The 13,658-nt window shown below is 39.8% G+C and overlaps 1 protein-coding gene across 4 annotated transcripts in view; it reads left to right on the top strand.

Moving 5' to 3' along the window:
- Window positions 1–12,789, top strand: part of LOC147526229 (uncharacterized) — a 43,698-nt gene extending 30,909 nt beyond the window's left edge. For 2 of the 4 annotated variants that reach the window (XM_086630198.1, XM_086630196.1), the window contains exons 9-12: window positions 2,942–3,478; window positions 5,953–6,045; window positions 6,840–6,975; window positions 8,714–12,789. In XM_086630198.1, coding sequence (XP_086486324.1) covers window positions 2,942–3,478; window positions 5,953–6,045; window positions 6,840–6,975; window positions 8,714–8,860 — 913 coding nt within the window. In that variant the 3' untranslated portion in view covers window positions 8,861–12,789. Of the gene's footprint in view, window positions 1–2,941; window positions 3,479–5,952; window positions 6,046–6,255; window positions 6,259–6,839; window positions 6,976–8,713 lie in introns of all 4 variants that reach the window. The other 2 variants (XM_086630199.1, XM_086630197.1) reach the window with 2 other exon arrangements.
- Window positions 12,790–13,658: the final 869 nt, after the last annotated feature.

Here is a 13,658-nt window from a genome sequence, read left to right as displayed (position 1 = left end):
TATCATTCTACGAGGTTGAAGTTCCCCAGCAGGACAAGTGCCTGTGAGTGCGATGCCTCCTGTAGCTGGAGTAAGAAGGCTTCATCAATAGGGTCCCCTTGATTGGGCAGCCTGTAGTAGGCACCAACCACAAGGCTCCCTTTGTTTCCTCGGTCTCTAATTCTTACCCATAAACTTTCAACCTACTCGTGGCTATTCTTCAGAGACAACTCTTCACAATCTTTCCATTTCTTGATGTAGAGGGCAACCCCTCCACCTCTCTTTCCTCGCCTGTCCCTTCTGAACAGCCTGTGGCCATCGATAGCTGCACTTCAGTCATGGGATTCATCCCACCAAGTTTCAGTAATGGCAACTAGGTTGTAGCTTTCTAGCAGTATGGTGGCTTCCAACTCCTGTTTGCTCATGCTGCGTGCATTGGCTTAGAGGCACTTCAGCTGGGCTGTTGACCATGTCACCTTTTTAGAGGAACACACTTTAATTCATAGAATCACAAAATGGTTTGGGTTGGAAGGGACCTTAAAGATCATCTAGTTCCAACCCCCCTGCCATGGGCAGGGACACCTTCCACTACACCAGGTTGCCCAAAGCCTCATCCAACCTGGCCTTGAACACTTGCAGGGATGGGGCATCCACAACTCCTCTGGACAACCTGTTCCAGTGCCTCACCACCCTCATTGTAAAAAATTTCTTCCTTATATCTAATATAAATCTCCCCTCTTTCAGTTTAAAGACATTGCCCCTTGTCCTGTCACTACACACCCTTGTAAAAAGTCCCTCTCCAGCTTTCCTGTAGGCCCCCTTTAAGTACTGGAAGGCTGCTAAAAGGTCTCCCCGGAGCCTTCTCTTCTTCAGGCTGAATGTCGTGGGTTAGGCTGAACCCCCCCACACAGCCGGTCACTCCCCCTCCCCCACCCCCAGGAATGAGGGAGAGAATTAAAGGATAAACGGGAAACGCGTGGGTTGAGATAAGAACAATTTAATACAGATGATTTAATACACAGTGTAGATGCTCACCACCCCCTCGTATGCGAAGCCCGTCTCGTCCCGAAGCTGCAATCCCGGACGAACGCGAGGCCCCGAAATAGAGAGGGGCAGAGAGGGAGAGATAGTACTCCGAGAGTGGGAGTACTGGGAGAGAGAGAAAAAGAAAGAAAAAGAGTAGAGCAAAAGCACAACAAGCGCAAAAGAGCAAAAGCGGCGAAAGAGCCAAAGCGCAAAAGCCCTTCTTTCCGGCTGACCCTCACTTTTATACTGGGCATGATGCTGCATGATATGGAATACTAATTGGCCAGTTTGGCCCTCAGTCTTAAGTTCCACCACAAATCACAAGGGGAATCATGTCCCCCTTGTCCCAACTATGCTCCCCCCTTATCCCGCCGTGCTTCTGCACTCCGGCACACTGAAAAGTCCTTGGAGTTTCACGTCCATCCACAAACATCAACTTGCTATCAGCATTCTTCTCAGAGCGAGCCTCTGAGTAAAACCAAAACATGGAGCTCTTCTAGCTGCTAAAAAGAAGAGCTAACCCGGTCCCAGCTAAAACCAGGACACTGAACAAACCCAACTCTCTCAGCCTGTCTTCATAGCAGAGGTGCTCCAGCCCTCGAATCAACTTTGTGGCCTCCTCTGGACTCGTTCCAGCAGCTCCATGTCCTTCTTGTGTTGGGGACTCCAGAGCTGAATGCAGTATTCCAGGTGGGGTCTCACGAGAGCAGAGTAGAGGGGCAGAATCCCCTCCCTCAACCTGCTGGCCACACTTCTTTTAATACAGCCCAGGACACGGTTGGCTTTCTGGGCTGCCAGCGCACATTGCCGGCTCATGTTGAGTTTCTCATCCACCAGCACTCCCAAGTCCTTCTCCTCAGGGCTGCTCTCAATCCATTCTCTGCCCAGCCTAGCCTGTACTTGTGCTTGGGATTGCCCTGACCCATGTGCAGGACCTTGCACATCTTCCTTTGAGATATTTCACTGGTGTTTCCCTGTTGGCTCCTATTACCTCAGGAGCCCCTGGCTCATCTGCATAAGACTTCAAGTGTGCTGTAGTGCACCCAGCAGATCTCAGAGCAACAGGCTGTGGGCCCTCACTAGCAACCCATCCCTCTAACCTTGACATGTTGTCCCATGGATTTTCATGGTCAAGCCTGATGTTATCCCCCTTCCCCTTCAAGTGTAGTTTAAAGCTCTGTCAATGAGCTCCACTAGCTCATGAGCAAGGACCCCCTTTCCCCTTTGAGAAAGGTGAATCCCGTCTTGCGCCAGTAGATCTGGTGCCATGTAGGCCATCCCGTTATTGAAAAGCCCAAAATAGTGGTGGTGACACTTGGATTACGTGTTGCGGCTTCATCACCACCCACATGGAAGAGCAGTAATGGGTAGTAGTCCGAGGGCCGTACCAGACCAGGAAGTTTCTTAGCGATGTCCTTAACCCAAACTCCAGGGAGGCAGCAGACTTCCCTAAGAGGAGGGTCTGTCCAGCATATTGGACTCAGAATAAAGACTTCTGTCCAGTCAGTTGTCGTTATTCTTATGGAGGTGGTTAATCTGCAGTCCATTTTACATGGACACACTTCTAGGAAAGAATGGATTTACAAATTGTAGAGTTTATCTCACTCCTGACAAAATGTAGAAATTTATGTAGGTGTAGTAATGTAGCTGTGAAGTGAAAAGACATATTCTTTTCAAGTGTAATAACATCAATTTGAGGATTGCAGTTTGATTTGATTTTGGCCTCCTCTTCCACAATTTGATTTCCAAATTTTTCCTAGCTATATAGCCTCTCCCTCATGGTGAACAGAGGTGGAAAATTAAAATTTTGAATAATTACTATTTTTCAACAGAAACATATTTTTCTCTTGAACAATTAATGCATGCTAAAGAATAAGCTGTAATTTTTATTGGAAAGTTGAAAGATGAATTAATGGATTTGTTTGGCTTTTCACAGGGACAAGAAAAGAGACAAAGAAAAGGTCAAGGAAAAAGAAAAGGCCAAAGAAAAAGAGAAAGGGAGAGACCAAGACAAAGAGAAAGGGAGAGACCAAGGTAAAGAGAAGGAGAAAGACCAGGACAGAGACAAAGAAAGGGAAAGAGAGGGAGGAAAAGAGAGATACAGGGAGAAGGACCAGGAGAGAGAGAAAGAGCGAAAGAAAGATCGAGAGAGAGTCAGAGACAGGGACATGGATAAGGACAAGGACAGGGAAAAGGGCAAAGATAAGGAGAAGGAAAAAGACAGGGAAGAGGTAGAGCAGAATAAGGAAAAAGATGATGTTGAGAAAGAAGGGGAGAAGGACAGAGAGAAGATTAAGGACAAAGGAGGAGACAAAGAGAAGGACAGGGACAAAGAAAAGGAAAAAGATGAGGATAAGGAGAAGAAGGAGCAAGAAAGAGAAAAAGAGAGAGATGATAAAAAGAAGAAAGAGAAGAGATCCAGAACACCCTCAAGAAACTATAGCTCTTCAAGAAGATCTCGTAGCTCCAGCAGGTTTGTTAAGAATTTTTTCATGCTTTTTTGGACTTGTCAGTACAGTGATGCACCATGAAAAATGCACATCCTAATTTTTATGTATCAATATCACCATGTCACTTACTAATTCGATTTGTATTCTTTCTGTTTTGTAGATTTCCCTATAAAGTAAAATCTATTACAAAGAGCTCTGTATGATGCTTGATAGAAAGTAGTTTCTTGTTGGGCAGCTGGTGCTTACCTTTCACGTAACTGTATAGTATAGTCCTTGAGGACAGTAAGTAGATAGTTTTTATGCCATTTCTCTGTGTTGCAGCCATCCAAATGTTATGATAGATGTGTTGTCCCAAATATGGGTTCTTTTACCTGGTGTGCAGATTCAAATAACACACAGAGTTGAGATATTTGCTTTATTCCAGTTCTGCACAGAAAAGGGGCACTAGGCAATAATTCACAAAGCTAGCACACTTTTGTAACAGTACAGATAATATTTATACTCGTAATCATAGAATCATAGAATGGTTTGGGTTGGAAGGGACCTCAAAGATCATCTCCAGCAGCTCCATGTCCTTCTTGTGGTGGGGACTCCGGAGCTGAATGCAGTATTCCAGGTGGGGTCTCACGAGAGCAGAGTAGAGGGGCAGAATCACCTCCCTCGACCTGCTGGCCACGCTTTTTTTGATGCAACCCAGGATACGGTTGGCTTTCTGGGCTGCCAGTGCACATTGCCAGCTCATGTTGAGCTTCTCATCCACCAGCACTCCCAAGTCCTTTTCCTCAGGGCTGCTCTCAATCCATTCTCTGCCCAGCCTATACTTGTGCTTGGGATTGCCCCGACCCACGTGCAGGACCTTGCACTTGGCCTTGTTGAACTTCATGAGGTTCTCACAGGCCCACCTCTCCAGCCTGTCAAGGTCCCTCTGGATGGCATCCCTTCCCTCCAGCGTGTCCACAACACCACACAACTTGGTGTCATCTGCAAACTTGCTGAGGGTGCACTCGATCCCACTGTCCATGTCACCAACAAAGATGTTAAATAGCACTGGCCCCAGTACTGACCCCTGAGGTACACCACTCGTCACTGGCCTCCACTTGGACATGGAGCTGTTGACCACAACTCTTTGAGTGCAACCATCCAGCCAATTCCTTATCCACCAAGTGATCCATCCATAGATTTCATGAATAAATGGTTTCTAGTTTGAACGCAATTTCTAGGGCACTTACTTGGGTGCTCACAGGTATGTATGCAGGAAAGCAAAATAAAGTGGGGATGTACTTGATGTAGACCAAGTGAGAGTGCTATCAGAATAATAATGTCCGATAATATCAGAATAATTCATGTCCAATATCCCCTTTTGAAAAAAGGTGATGATAAACGTGAGGATGTTCAAAATGAGGCATGTTAACCAATGAACTGCTGATCAATGATTTTGAGGGGTTTTTCCATGATTTTGAGGCCACTTTATATTTCTGTTTATCAAAGATCAAATCAAACTTAAAAGCTTGATGAATGAAATAGTTATGAATTTTTGTCCTGTGCAGCCTCAGGAGGTCGGGCTAGATTATATTGTCAGAGTATGAATCCAGATAGCGATACTAGATATATCTTAATATATCCTTTTGTAAGTTATCTAGTAACTTATTTTCTTGGACTTTCTAAATATTAAAGAAATTAGGTGTGAATTGCAAAAGATGGTGTGCATAAGTGTAGCTTTTGTGCTGTATCTTAAAGTGCCCTGTCAATTAGTTTTTAACTTCCCTATTTTTCTTTGATGGTGGTTCTTGTCTGCTTTTCCTGCTCTATGAAGAGGTGATAGGAAAGAGTCATCTTACTTTGACAGAGATAGGTTCTATATTTACTAAGAGCTCTTCAATGCATTTTAGAACAATACATAGGTTTGCTGAGCATGAACTGTTAGAAAACAATAGATATTAACTTATTCATTTTGCTTTTGACAGCAGCTTGAGCTTCATTTTGCACTGTTTGCTTCTAAACCAATAGGAATGCTAGCTCATGTATTCAGTCACGCTGAACTGAAATTCCAGTGATCTTAAACTTGTAATGTTAAGTTTTGAAGTTTGTATTGCTCAAGTTATGCCTTTTGTCTTAAACTTGCTTTTCATTCAATTGGGTTATTTTCCTGAGTGAAGAAACCCTTACTTAATACAGGATTAGTGAATTCAGTGTGTTTCCATTATTATCAGGTATAAATACAAGCATGTGAGGGTAAACATAAAACTGAAATCTGAAAAGGCACAACTTTTTTTTCCTACTTCCCACTTCCTTTTTCCCCTTTTCCATCAAACTGAAACACATTATTTTTGTTTTGTTTTGCTTTGTACAGTTCATATGTTATTTGTGATATGTAATGTTAAATTCAGGGATATTTACTTAGTTGTGTCAGATCATTTTTAAGAGCTTTCTGGTTTTATGCAGTTCCTGAGTTTGTTATTTTTCTTCTTTGATGATCTTGAATTTTTTGATTCTCTAGAGAAAGGTGTAAAAGGAAGAGCAGAAGTCCCTCCAAGTCTCCTAAAACATCTGAAACAACAAAAAGAAAGTCTTCACAAACTCCTTCTCCGAGGTCAGTTTGATGTAAACATAAAAGTTAATGAGCAGTAAAGTAGGAAAAAGTTATAGTATTTTTGTTAAATTTAAATGTGACTTAGAGATTAGTGTTATGAAAGTTGCTAACTCAATTTGTGTTTCTTCTGGGTTTTTTTTGTTATGCAAGAAGCTCTTTAATAATCATTTTCTAAGGAAAAGATTTGTTTTTCAATAAACAGAACACTAGAAGGTGGATGTAGATATATATTGAAAAAAATTGGGAAGTATTTTCATTGATTTACTACCTTTTCACTAGTCATCTCAGATAATTTCAATTGGTCAGTATGATTCAATTCTAATTTAAAACAAAAAAACCTTCATGGATTTGATATTTGGTATACTTTCAACTAGAGATTTTTAAATCTGTTAGTGATCCAAATTTGTTTCAAATCAATAAAAGCCCTTCATCGGATACAGATTAATTTGGTTTTCTCTTTGCAAATACCATGTATACTGAACACATGCGTTCTTTAACTCTCTTCAGTCAAAGAATCCTCTTGTCTTTATAAAGGGTTTTTGTTATGTTTTGTTTTGTTTTGGTTTTTTGTTGGGTGGATTTTTTTTTTTTTTTAAACCCCCTAGATGAGAGTTTAGTTTGCAGTTAAATGGTTTGAAGGTGACTACCTTTCTGAAGGAAAGCAAATCAGGATACCAACATTCTTAGTTACTGTACTGTGCAATTTACTGTACAGTACACTCAATGTATGCATTGGTAGTATATTTGTTGCTGTTGGATCAAATTCTGATTTGAGTAAAAATTTTCTTTAACAGAAACAAGAAAGAAAAAAAAAGAGAAAAGGATACAAATAATGAAAGAAGAGAAAGGGAACGCTCCACATCCAAGAAAAAAAGTAGTAAAGAAAAAGAGGGAAAGGAGAAATCTGACAAAAGCACCACTACTTTGAAGGTAAGCTGTGTGACCAAGTGATAAGCTGAGTGGAATGCTGCAAGTGGAATGATTATTGGAATTCCCTCCCTCCTTTTTCTTACTTTTCCTCACCCTTCTTTTTCCTCTTTTTTCCTAACCAAATTATTGCCACTTGGGTTTAGGTTTTGCCAGTCAGAGTCGTGAAAGTCATTCTCCAGTTGATGTTAGTAGGCTAGTTTGATAAGTCTGTGTATTTGAACTTTACTGGACCTGTAGGAGTTTGTGTGAATAGGTTACGGAAACATTTTGTTTTGGTTTCGCTCTCTTTTCTGTTCTGTGCCATATGTTAGGAGTTTGCTGGCTGCCTATCCGTGTAACTAATCAGCAGGGTTCAGGATTAGTTTGGCTGTGTCATGGTTTAACTCCAGCCAGCAACTAAGCACCTCACAGCTGCTCGCTTGCTCCCTCCTGGTGGGATGGGGGAGAGAACTGGAAGAGTAAAAGGGAGAAAACTCGTGGGTTGAGATAAAGACAGTTTAATAGGGAAAGCAAAAGCTGCAGACTCAAGCAAAGCAGAAAAAGGAATTCCTTCACTACTTCCCACCAGCAGGCAGATGTTCAGCCATCTCCAGGAAAGCAGGGCTCCATCACACGTACTTGGGAAGACAGATGTCATAACTCCAAACGTCCCCCCCTTTCCTCCTTCTTCCCCCAGCTTTATATGCTGAGCATGACGTCATATGGTCTGGAACATCCCTTTGGTCAGTTGGGGTCAGCTGTCCCAGCTGTGTCCCCTCATAATTTCTTGTGCACCCCCAGCCTACTCGCTGGTGGGGTGGGGTGAGAAGCAGAGAAGGCCTTGACTCTGTGTAAGCACTGCTCAGCAGTAACTAAAACATCCGTGTATCATCAACACTGTTTCCAGCACAAATCCAAAACATAGCCCCATACTAGCTACTACATGAAGAAAATGAACTCTATCCCAGCCAAAACCAGCACAGGATATCAAGCTGAAAAGATTTTTAATAAACTTTCACTCTGCAGTTCAGCCTCTCCCTGGTTGCTTTGGTCCTGGGCTGCATATTGGACTCTGCAGGAGTAAAGTTGAAGATTTGTGGAAGAGTAACATGGGATATTTCCCTTGCAAAATAGAAGGCGGTGTGATTAACAAAAGAAACATCTTCATATTGTTTAATCTTAGAATTTAAAAAGCAGCATGCCTTTAAAGAGTAGTTTGTGATACTCATAATTATTCAACTAAGCTGATTTATGTGACTCTGTCCACATGCTTAAGTAATTCTTACCCAAGAACTCTCTTAAAATTTATCAGTTATCTGACAAAATAATATGAAAGAAAAATTGTAATCCTGTTTTACTTAGAAAACACGGTGAAGTCTTAATTTCTAGAGCTGTTTCTCATAGATCCCATGATGCTACTTGTTCTATTTTACCTGAATATTGATGATAAAGGCAGATGACTTTATGGCAATGGTTTCTTGGGTGACAGGTTGTTATGAGTGCCTAACTTCAGCCAATTGAAAAGAAAGGTTGTTTTGTTTGGAGTGGGGTTTTTTTGTTTGTTTGCATTTTTGATAGATTTTGTGGGGGTTTTTTTGTTTTGTTTTTAAAGCTGACACCTCTATTCTGAAAATTGCTGAGACAAGATAGGTATGTAACAATTGAGGCAATCAAAATACGAAGAGCTGATTGGAAGTCAAATCCTATAATGCTAAGAGTATGATTTTTTTTTTTTGTAAAATAATTTTATCTTTGGTAGGATCACACTAAAGAGGATCTGAATTCAGAAACTGACAAGGAAGTAGGCAATAGAGAAACACAAAGGACAGATGAAGTCAAACTTCAACAGAATGGAAACTATCAACCAAATGACAAAAACCTCTCAATTAAAATGGAAGAGGTTTAAAGCGAAGAATGGACTGCTGACTCAACTAAGGAATGAAATCTAAAGCTTTTTATTTCCCAGAATGAGGAAGAAAATGTCAAAGCAATCAACCTGAACACGGTGATAGTACTAGTAGCTCTTCCAATTCTTTTGATAGCTTTGTTGATTTATTGCTGTAAAGCAAAAGAGCATGGACCAGTAGTTATACCATGAAAAGGCAGATGCCATCAGAACTATTAATCTCTGAAAATCCATGCATTTCTATGATGGCTGTACTTATTCATAAAATGATTTATGTTAAGTTTTGCGATAAGCTGTTACAAATAAGTAGAAACTGAAAGATGTAAACCTATACTACCCAAAAAAAGCTGAAGATATGCATTGAAGGTTGTTTAAAATACTGCTCGTTGATGAATTTTGTATTGTTTTACTTTGTGGGTTAAAAAAATCCACAAAAACACCAATGTGTACTGTTTGATGTGCTTGGAAATGGTGCATAAATATACACACTTTCTCTTGTTGTAAATGAAAACTATAGAAAAAGGGTTTTTAAACATTAACACAGTTTTACAGTTCTTATGTTAAATGCCCACTGACTAGTTTGTTTTTCATTTGCTCAGTGCTTGAGTTTCTTGGGGTTTATTTAAAACAATTTCTTATTAATATCCCTAAAATTAATATTTCTTTTAAAGTATTTGAACAATGCATGCTGCTTTTCTGTTCCTAAAAGGAACATTGCCATGCTATAAATAACGGGTTAGCTTACTGGGTTATTTTGGGATTGTTTTGTTTTGTTGTTTTCTTTTGTCTTTCCAGAAGTGAGCACATCTGTATGATATTATTAGAACTTAGAGCTTTGTTTTGAGACGTACTGCAGTGTGTCTGTTCAGCTGCAAATAGTACAGCTGCCATTACAAAAATATTTGTTTTCTTATTTGTTTAAAAAAATATGGGAGCACAAGCAGAAGCTTTAGTGCCTTCTTAAAACAATGATATTTTTTAGAAATGTATATGTGCTATTACTCATTTTCAGCTAAATTTTACATGATTTCTATTGCTATTTTGTCACCACCATACTGTTAACAACAATGTAACTGATTTGTCAGAACAATTGTTTCATCCACTTGTTAAAATACTAAAACTCCATTTTTACTTTTATTTTTTATTTTTAGAAGAGATTTATAGGTGAAAGCAAAAATGCATTTTGGGGACAACCACTGGACAGAAGTAGTAGCTGAATACAAAGCATTTTCTGATCACCTGCATCAAAGACAGCCCTTTAGACATTTAATCTACATTTGGATGGCCTTAATTGTTACCTCTCCATCATCATCTCTCATACCTGTTGGGTGATATAAAAGGAATCATATGCAAAGCTGAGGGGATAAATAATTTGGAAAAAAAAAGCTCTAATTTACACAAGAGTCATATGGTAGAGATTCTTTTTTCATTCTTTAAAGAGAAAGCATTTAAGAAGAGAATGACAAAGCAAATATTTTTCTCAAGGTAAAAACACGCCTTGTGCTCTCTGAACTAATTTAATCAGTTTCATCATTGTGAGATTTCTTAAGAGTCATACCTTTAAAATTTATACCTAAAATCAAGTAGATTATTTTTAATACAACTTAATACAATCAAATTACTTATTTGCCTTACCTCATGAGAAGAGTTATTTCTTTCAGCTAAAAAAAAACTGATAGAATGTTAGCTATTTGCTTTCAATTTGTTTTTCTTTTCCTTTGCATATTTAATTATTGGAAAAAAAAAAAAAGAAAAGCATATTACAGGGAATGAAAAATTTACCCAATTCCTAAGGTAATGAAATAATTTGATTGTGAAGCTGCTTAATCACCCTTCTTTTTTTGTTAATAGGATTTTATGTTCTTGCCACTGTGTACATTTAAGACTATAGAAAATGCTTTACCATGTAAAGTATAAACAGTCATTTTTGTGATATTTAAGCCACATGCTGTTGGCTGGTAAACAGCTTATTCTGATAAAAGAATGACAAATCTGTATCCTTATAGAAAGACTGTGAAGGATTGTGTCTTGCAACAACAGCTGTCTTATTTATGATGTGTAAGTAGCATAGAGCAAAGAGATTCTTTGTATACTTGTTATCTTTGGTACCATTTCACTAATAAAATTAAGTATTTTAGAGGGAAGTTTGTGCTGATACATACTTTTAGTTGATCTGATCTTATTCAGGCAGCTGCTTTGATTTGAAATGTGGATACAAGTGAAAATATACCTGTATTATTTATAATGTCTTTGAAAAGCTAAGTTTCTTCTTTGGGAGAAATTAGAATTCTTGCAGTGTATCACATTTCAGCTGAGATTAATTTGATTTCCTGAGTTTTGTTATCCCGAAATTGCATAGCTCTATTATATAGCAGTTACAGAATATGTAAAGGATTGTGTACAGTTATTTAAGAAACATGCCTTTGAAAATTAATAGTTAAGGATGGCAGCCTTACTAGCTAACTTATCACACCTGTGAGTCCATATGTAGCACATTGTTATATTGTATGTGAAGTAATGTTTCCCTTACAAAAAGTTTTGAGTTTTTTTAAAGGCAAATAAACAAAAAAAAAGAAAATCCACCAAACACATAAATTTCCTCCCCACCCCAAGTCATATTTTCGTACAAATGCTGTATTTTCTGGTTTTGCTTTGTAAATATTGTGCAGATTTGTGAAGTCAAGTTATATCTATTCATATTAGGTGTTTTACAGTTCCTCTCTTCCTAAAAAGCCACTACTAGAGAACTATTATTCTGTTAAACGCCTATCTGTGCAGAGGGTAGCTCATTTTTAAACCAGAACTATAGCACAGTAATTAAGTTCCTGCTTGCTCTGCCAGGATTCTCTGCATCATCCATTAAATGTGTACATCTTTCACTGGAAGTTCATTGCCTTCCTCATTAATAAGTTTGCATGCTGCGCTGCCATGTCAGGTTGTTTGGTTTTGCACTTTATAAATGAGATTAAATTGAGCGGAGGTTTTGAGAACAGTGTAGTTGATGATAGCTGTATTGTTTTAAATTTCATTTGAATCAGCCTTTATTTAAAAACATTGTGACTCGTAATTGCTCAGAAAAGTGATGATATGGTGCCATTTTGCTAAGACCATGTAAAGCACTTATGTGGAAGCTTCCATTAGTGACCACAGTTATTTCACAACAGTGTTTCTGGGAAACAGATGGGATTTTTCTTTGGATTTTAAAAGAGGAAGGTAGCAGAAGACAACTGTTGGTGGATGAAGCAGGATTCCAAGCTCACAATAGAGGTGGCTGTGACTTAGATAAATTCATTGAAGTAAATGGTAAACTCATATGTGAGGGATGAAATTTTGTTTGCAAACACTGTTAGTAGTATGGTGTGTAAAAAAAAATCTTGGTTTTCAGATTTCAGAATTAGAACTAAGAGAGGGAAAAAAAGCGCTTTAGTTGGAAACTAGAAGCATCTGAACAATGTGGCTAACAGTGGCAACCTACATGCAGCTTGGATTCTGAAATGAGCTGACCATTTGAGTGCATTTACTCTGCTGCTAAGAAGGTAAATTCTGCAGTCTGAAGCATACTTGTCATTGCTTGCTAGTGTTCTCCAGCTCAGTTAAATCTAAGGCAATACCTGAAATTAATTTGAAACTCTGCAAATATATTTGTTGCACGTTAGCTTATCTGTGTTGACCTTAGCTTGAACTGGTATTTTGTAATAGATTTTAGATTCAGGGATTCTTGTGATTTTTCTTTTGGTCTAAGGAAGAGATAATAAGTAAAGGCTGCTTTGTATGATACAAATTCTTGTATACTGCATACTTGTCTTTATTAATGTGACTAATTATTTTTTTCATTCATGTATATGACTGTTGCAAGCAGTAATGCCATAGTGATGTGCATATCTTCTGCTTTTAGGTCTGAAGCATCTCTGCATCATTGTCTTTTTGTTAGTTTGTGTCGTGGTTTTAGGCTGATCCAGCAACTAAAACTCACACAGTCTCTCCTTCTCCAATAAAGTAGAGAGGAGAGAAAAAAAAAAAAAAAAACAAAAGGACTGAGGGTTGAGGCAAGAACAGAGGGAGCACCCACCAACCATGGTCCTGGGCAAAACAGGCAGCGCTTTTCTCAAAGCAAAACAGTTTATTAATGATTACTTAGAAGGACAAAGGGAAATAAAAACCGATTACTTGAGAGGACAGAAAGAAACAAAACCAGATCTTAAAACCGACACCTTCCCCCCCACACCTTCCTTTTCCTCCCGGCTCTACCTCCTCCCCCCAGCAGCACAGGGGGCAGGGACTGGGGGAGTGCAGGTCAGTTCATTCCGTGCTGTTACTGCTGCTTCTTTCTTAAAGGAGAAGGAGTCCTTACACCCTTTTCCCCTGCTCCAATGGATCCCCTACCCACGAGGAAAAATCCACAAATTTCTCCAACGTGAGTCCAGCCCACTGGAAACAATCCTTCCCCACAGATTGCTCCGGTGTGGGCTATACCACAGTCTCGGGTACTTAGGGAGCTGTAGCCACTCGCTCCGGCGTGGGTCGTCACGAAGACTCCAGATGCCTTTCTGCCTTGCCGTGCCCCCAACACGACCATCCTCGGGCTCAGGCATCTTCTCCCCACGGGCTGCGAGTGGGTCGCTGCTCCACCGAGGCCGTCCTGGTTGCAGGGGGGCAGCCTGCTATCTCACCATCAGCCGCAGGGGAAACTCGGCTCCGGCACACCTCCTCCCGCTCCATCCTCACTGACCTGCTGTCGATGCAGCTGTTTCTCTCAGATCTCAGTCCTCTCCAGGTGAACTCAGCCCAGTGGGCACCC

Source organism: Tauraco erythrolophus, chromosome W (genome assembly GCF_009769465.1).
Source record: "Tauraco erythrolophus isolate bTauEry1 chromosome W, bTauEry1.pri, whole genome shotgun sequence".
NCBI lineage: Eukaryota > Metazoa > Chordata > Aves > Musophagiformes > Musophagidae > Tauraco > Tauraco erythrolophus.
Note: the sequence above shows the minus strand (reverse complement) of the source record. Positions and strands in the feature narration are given on the sequence as shown.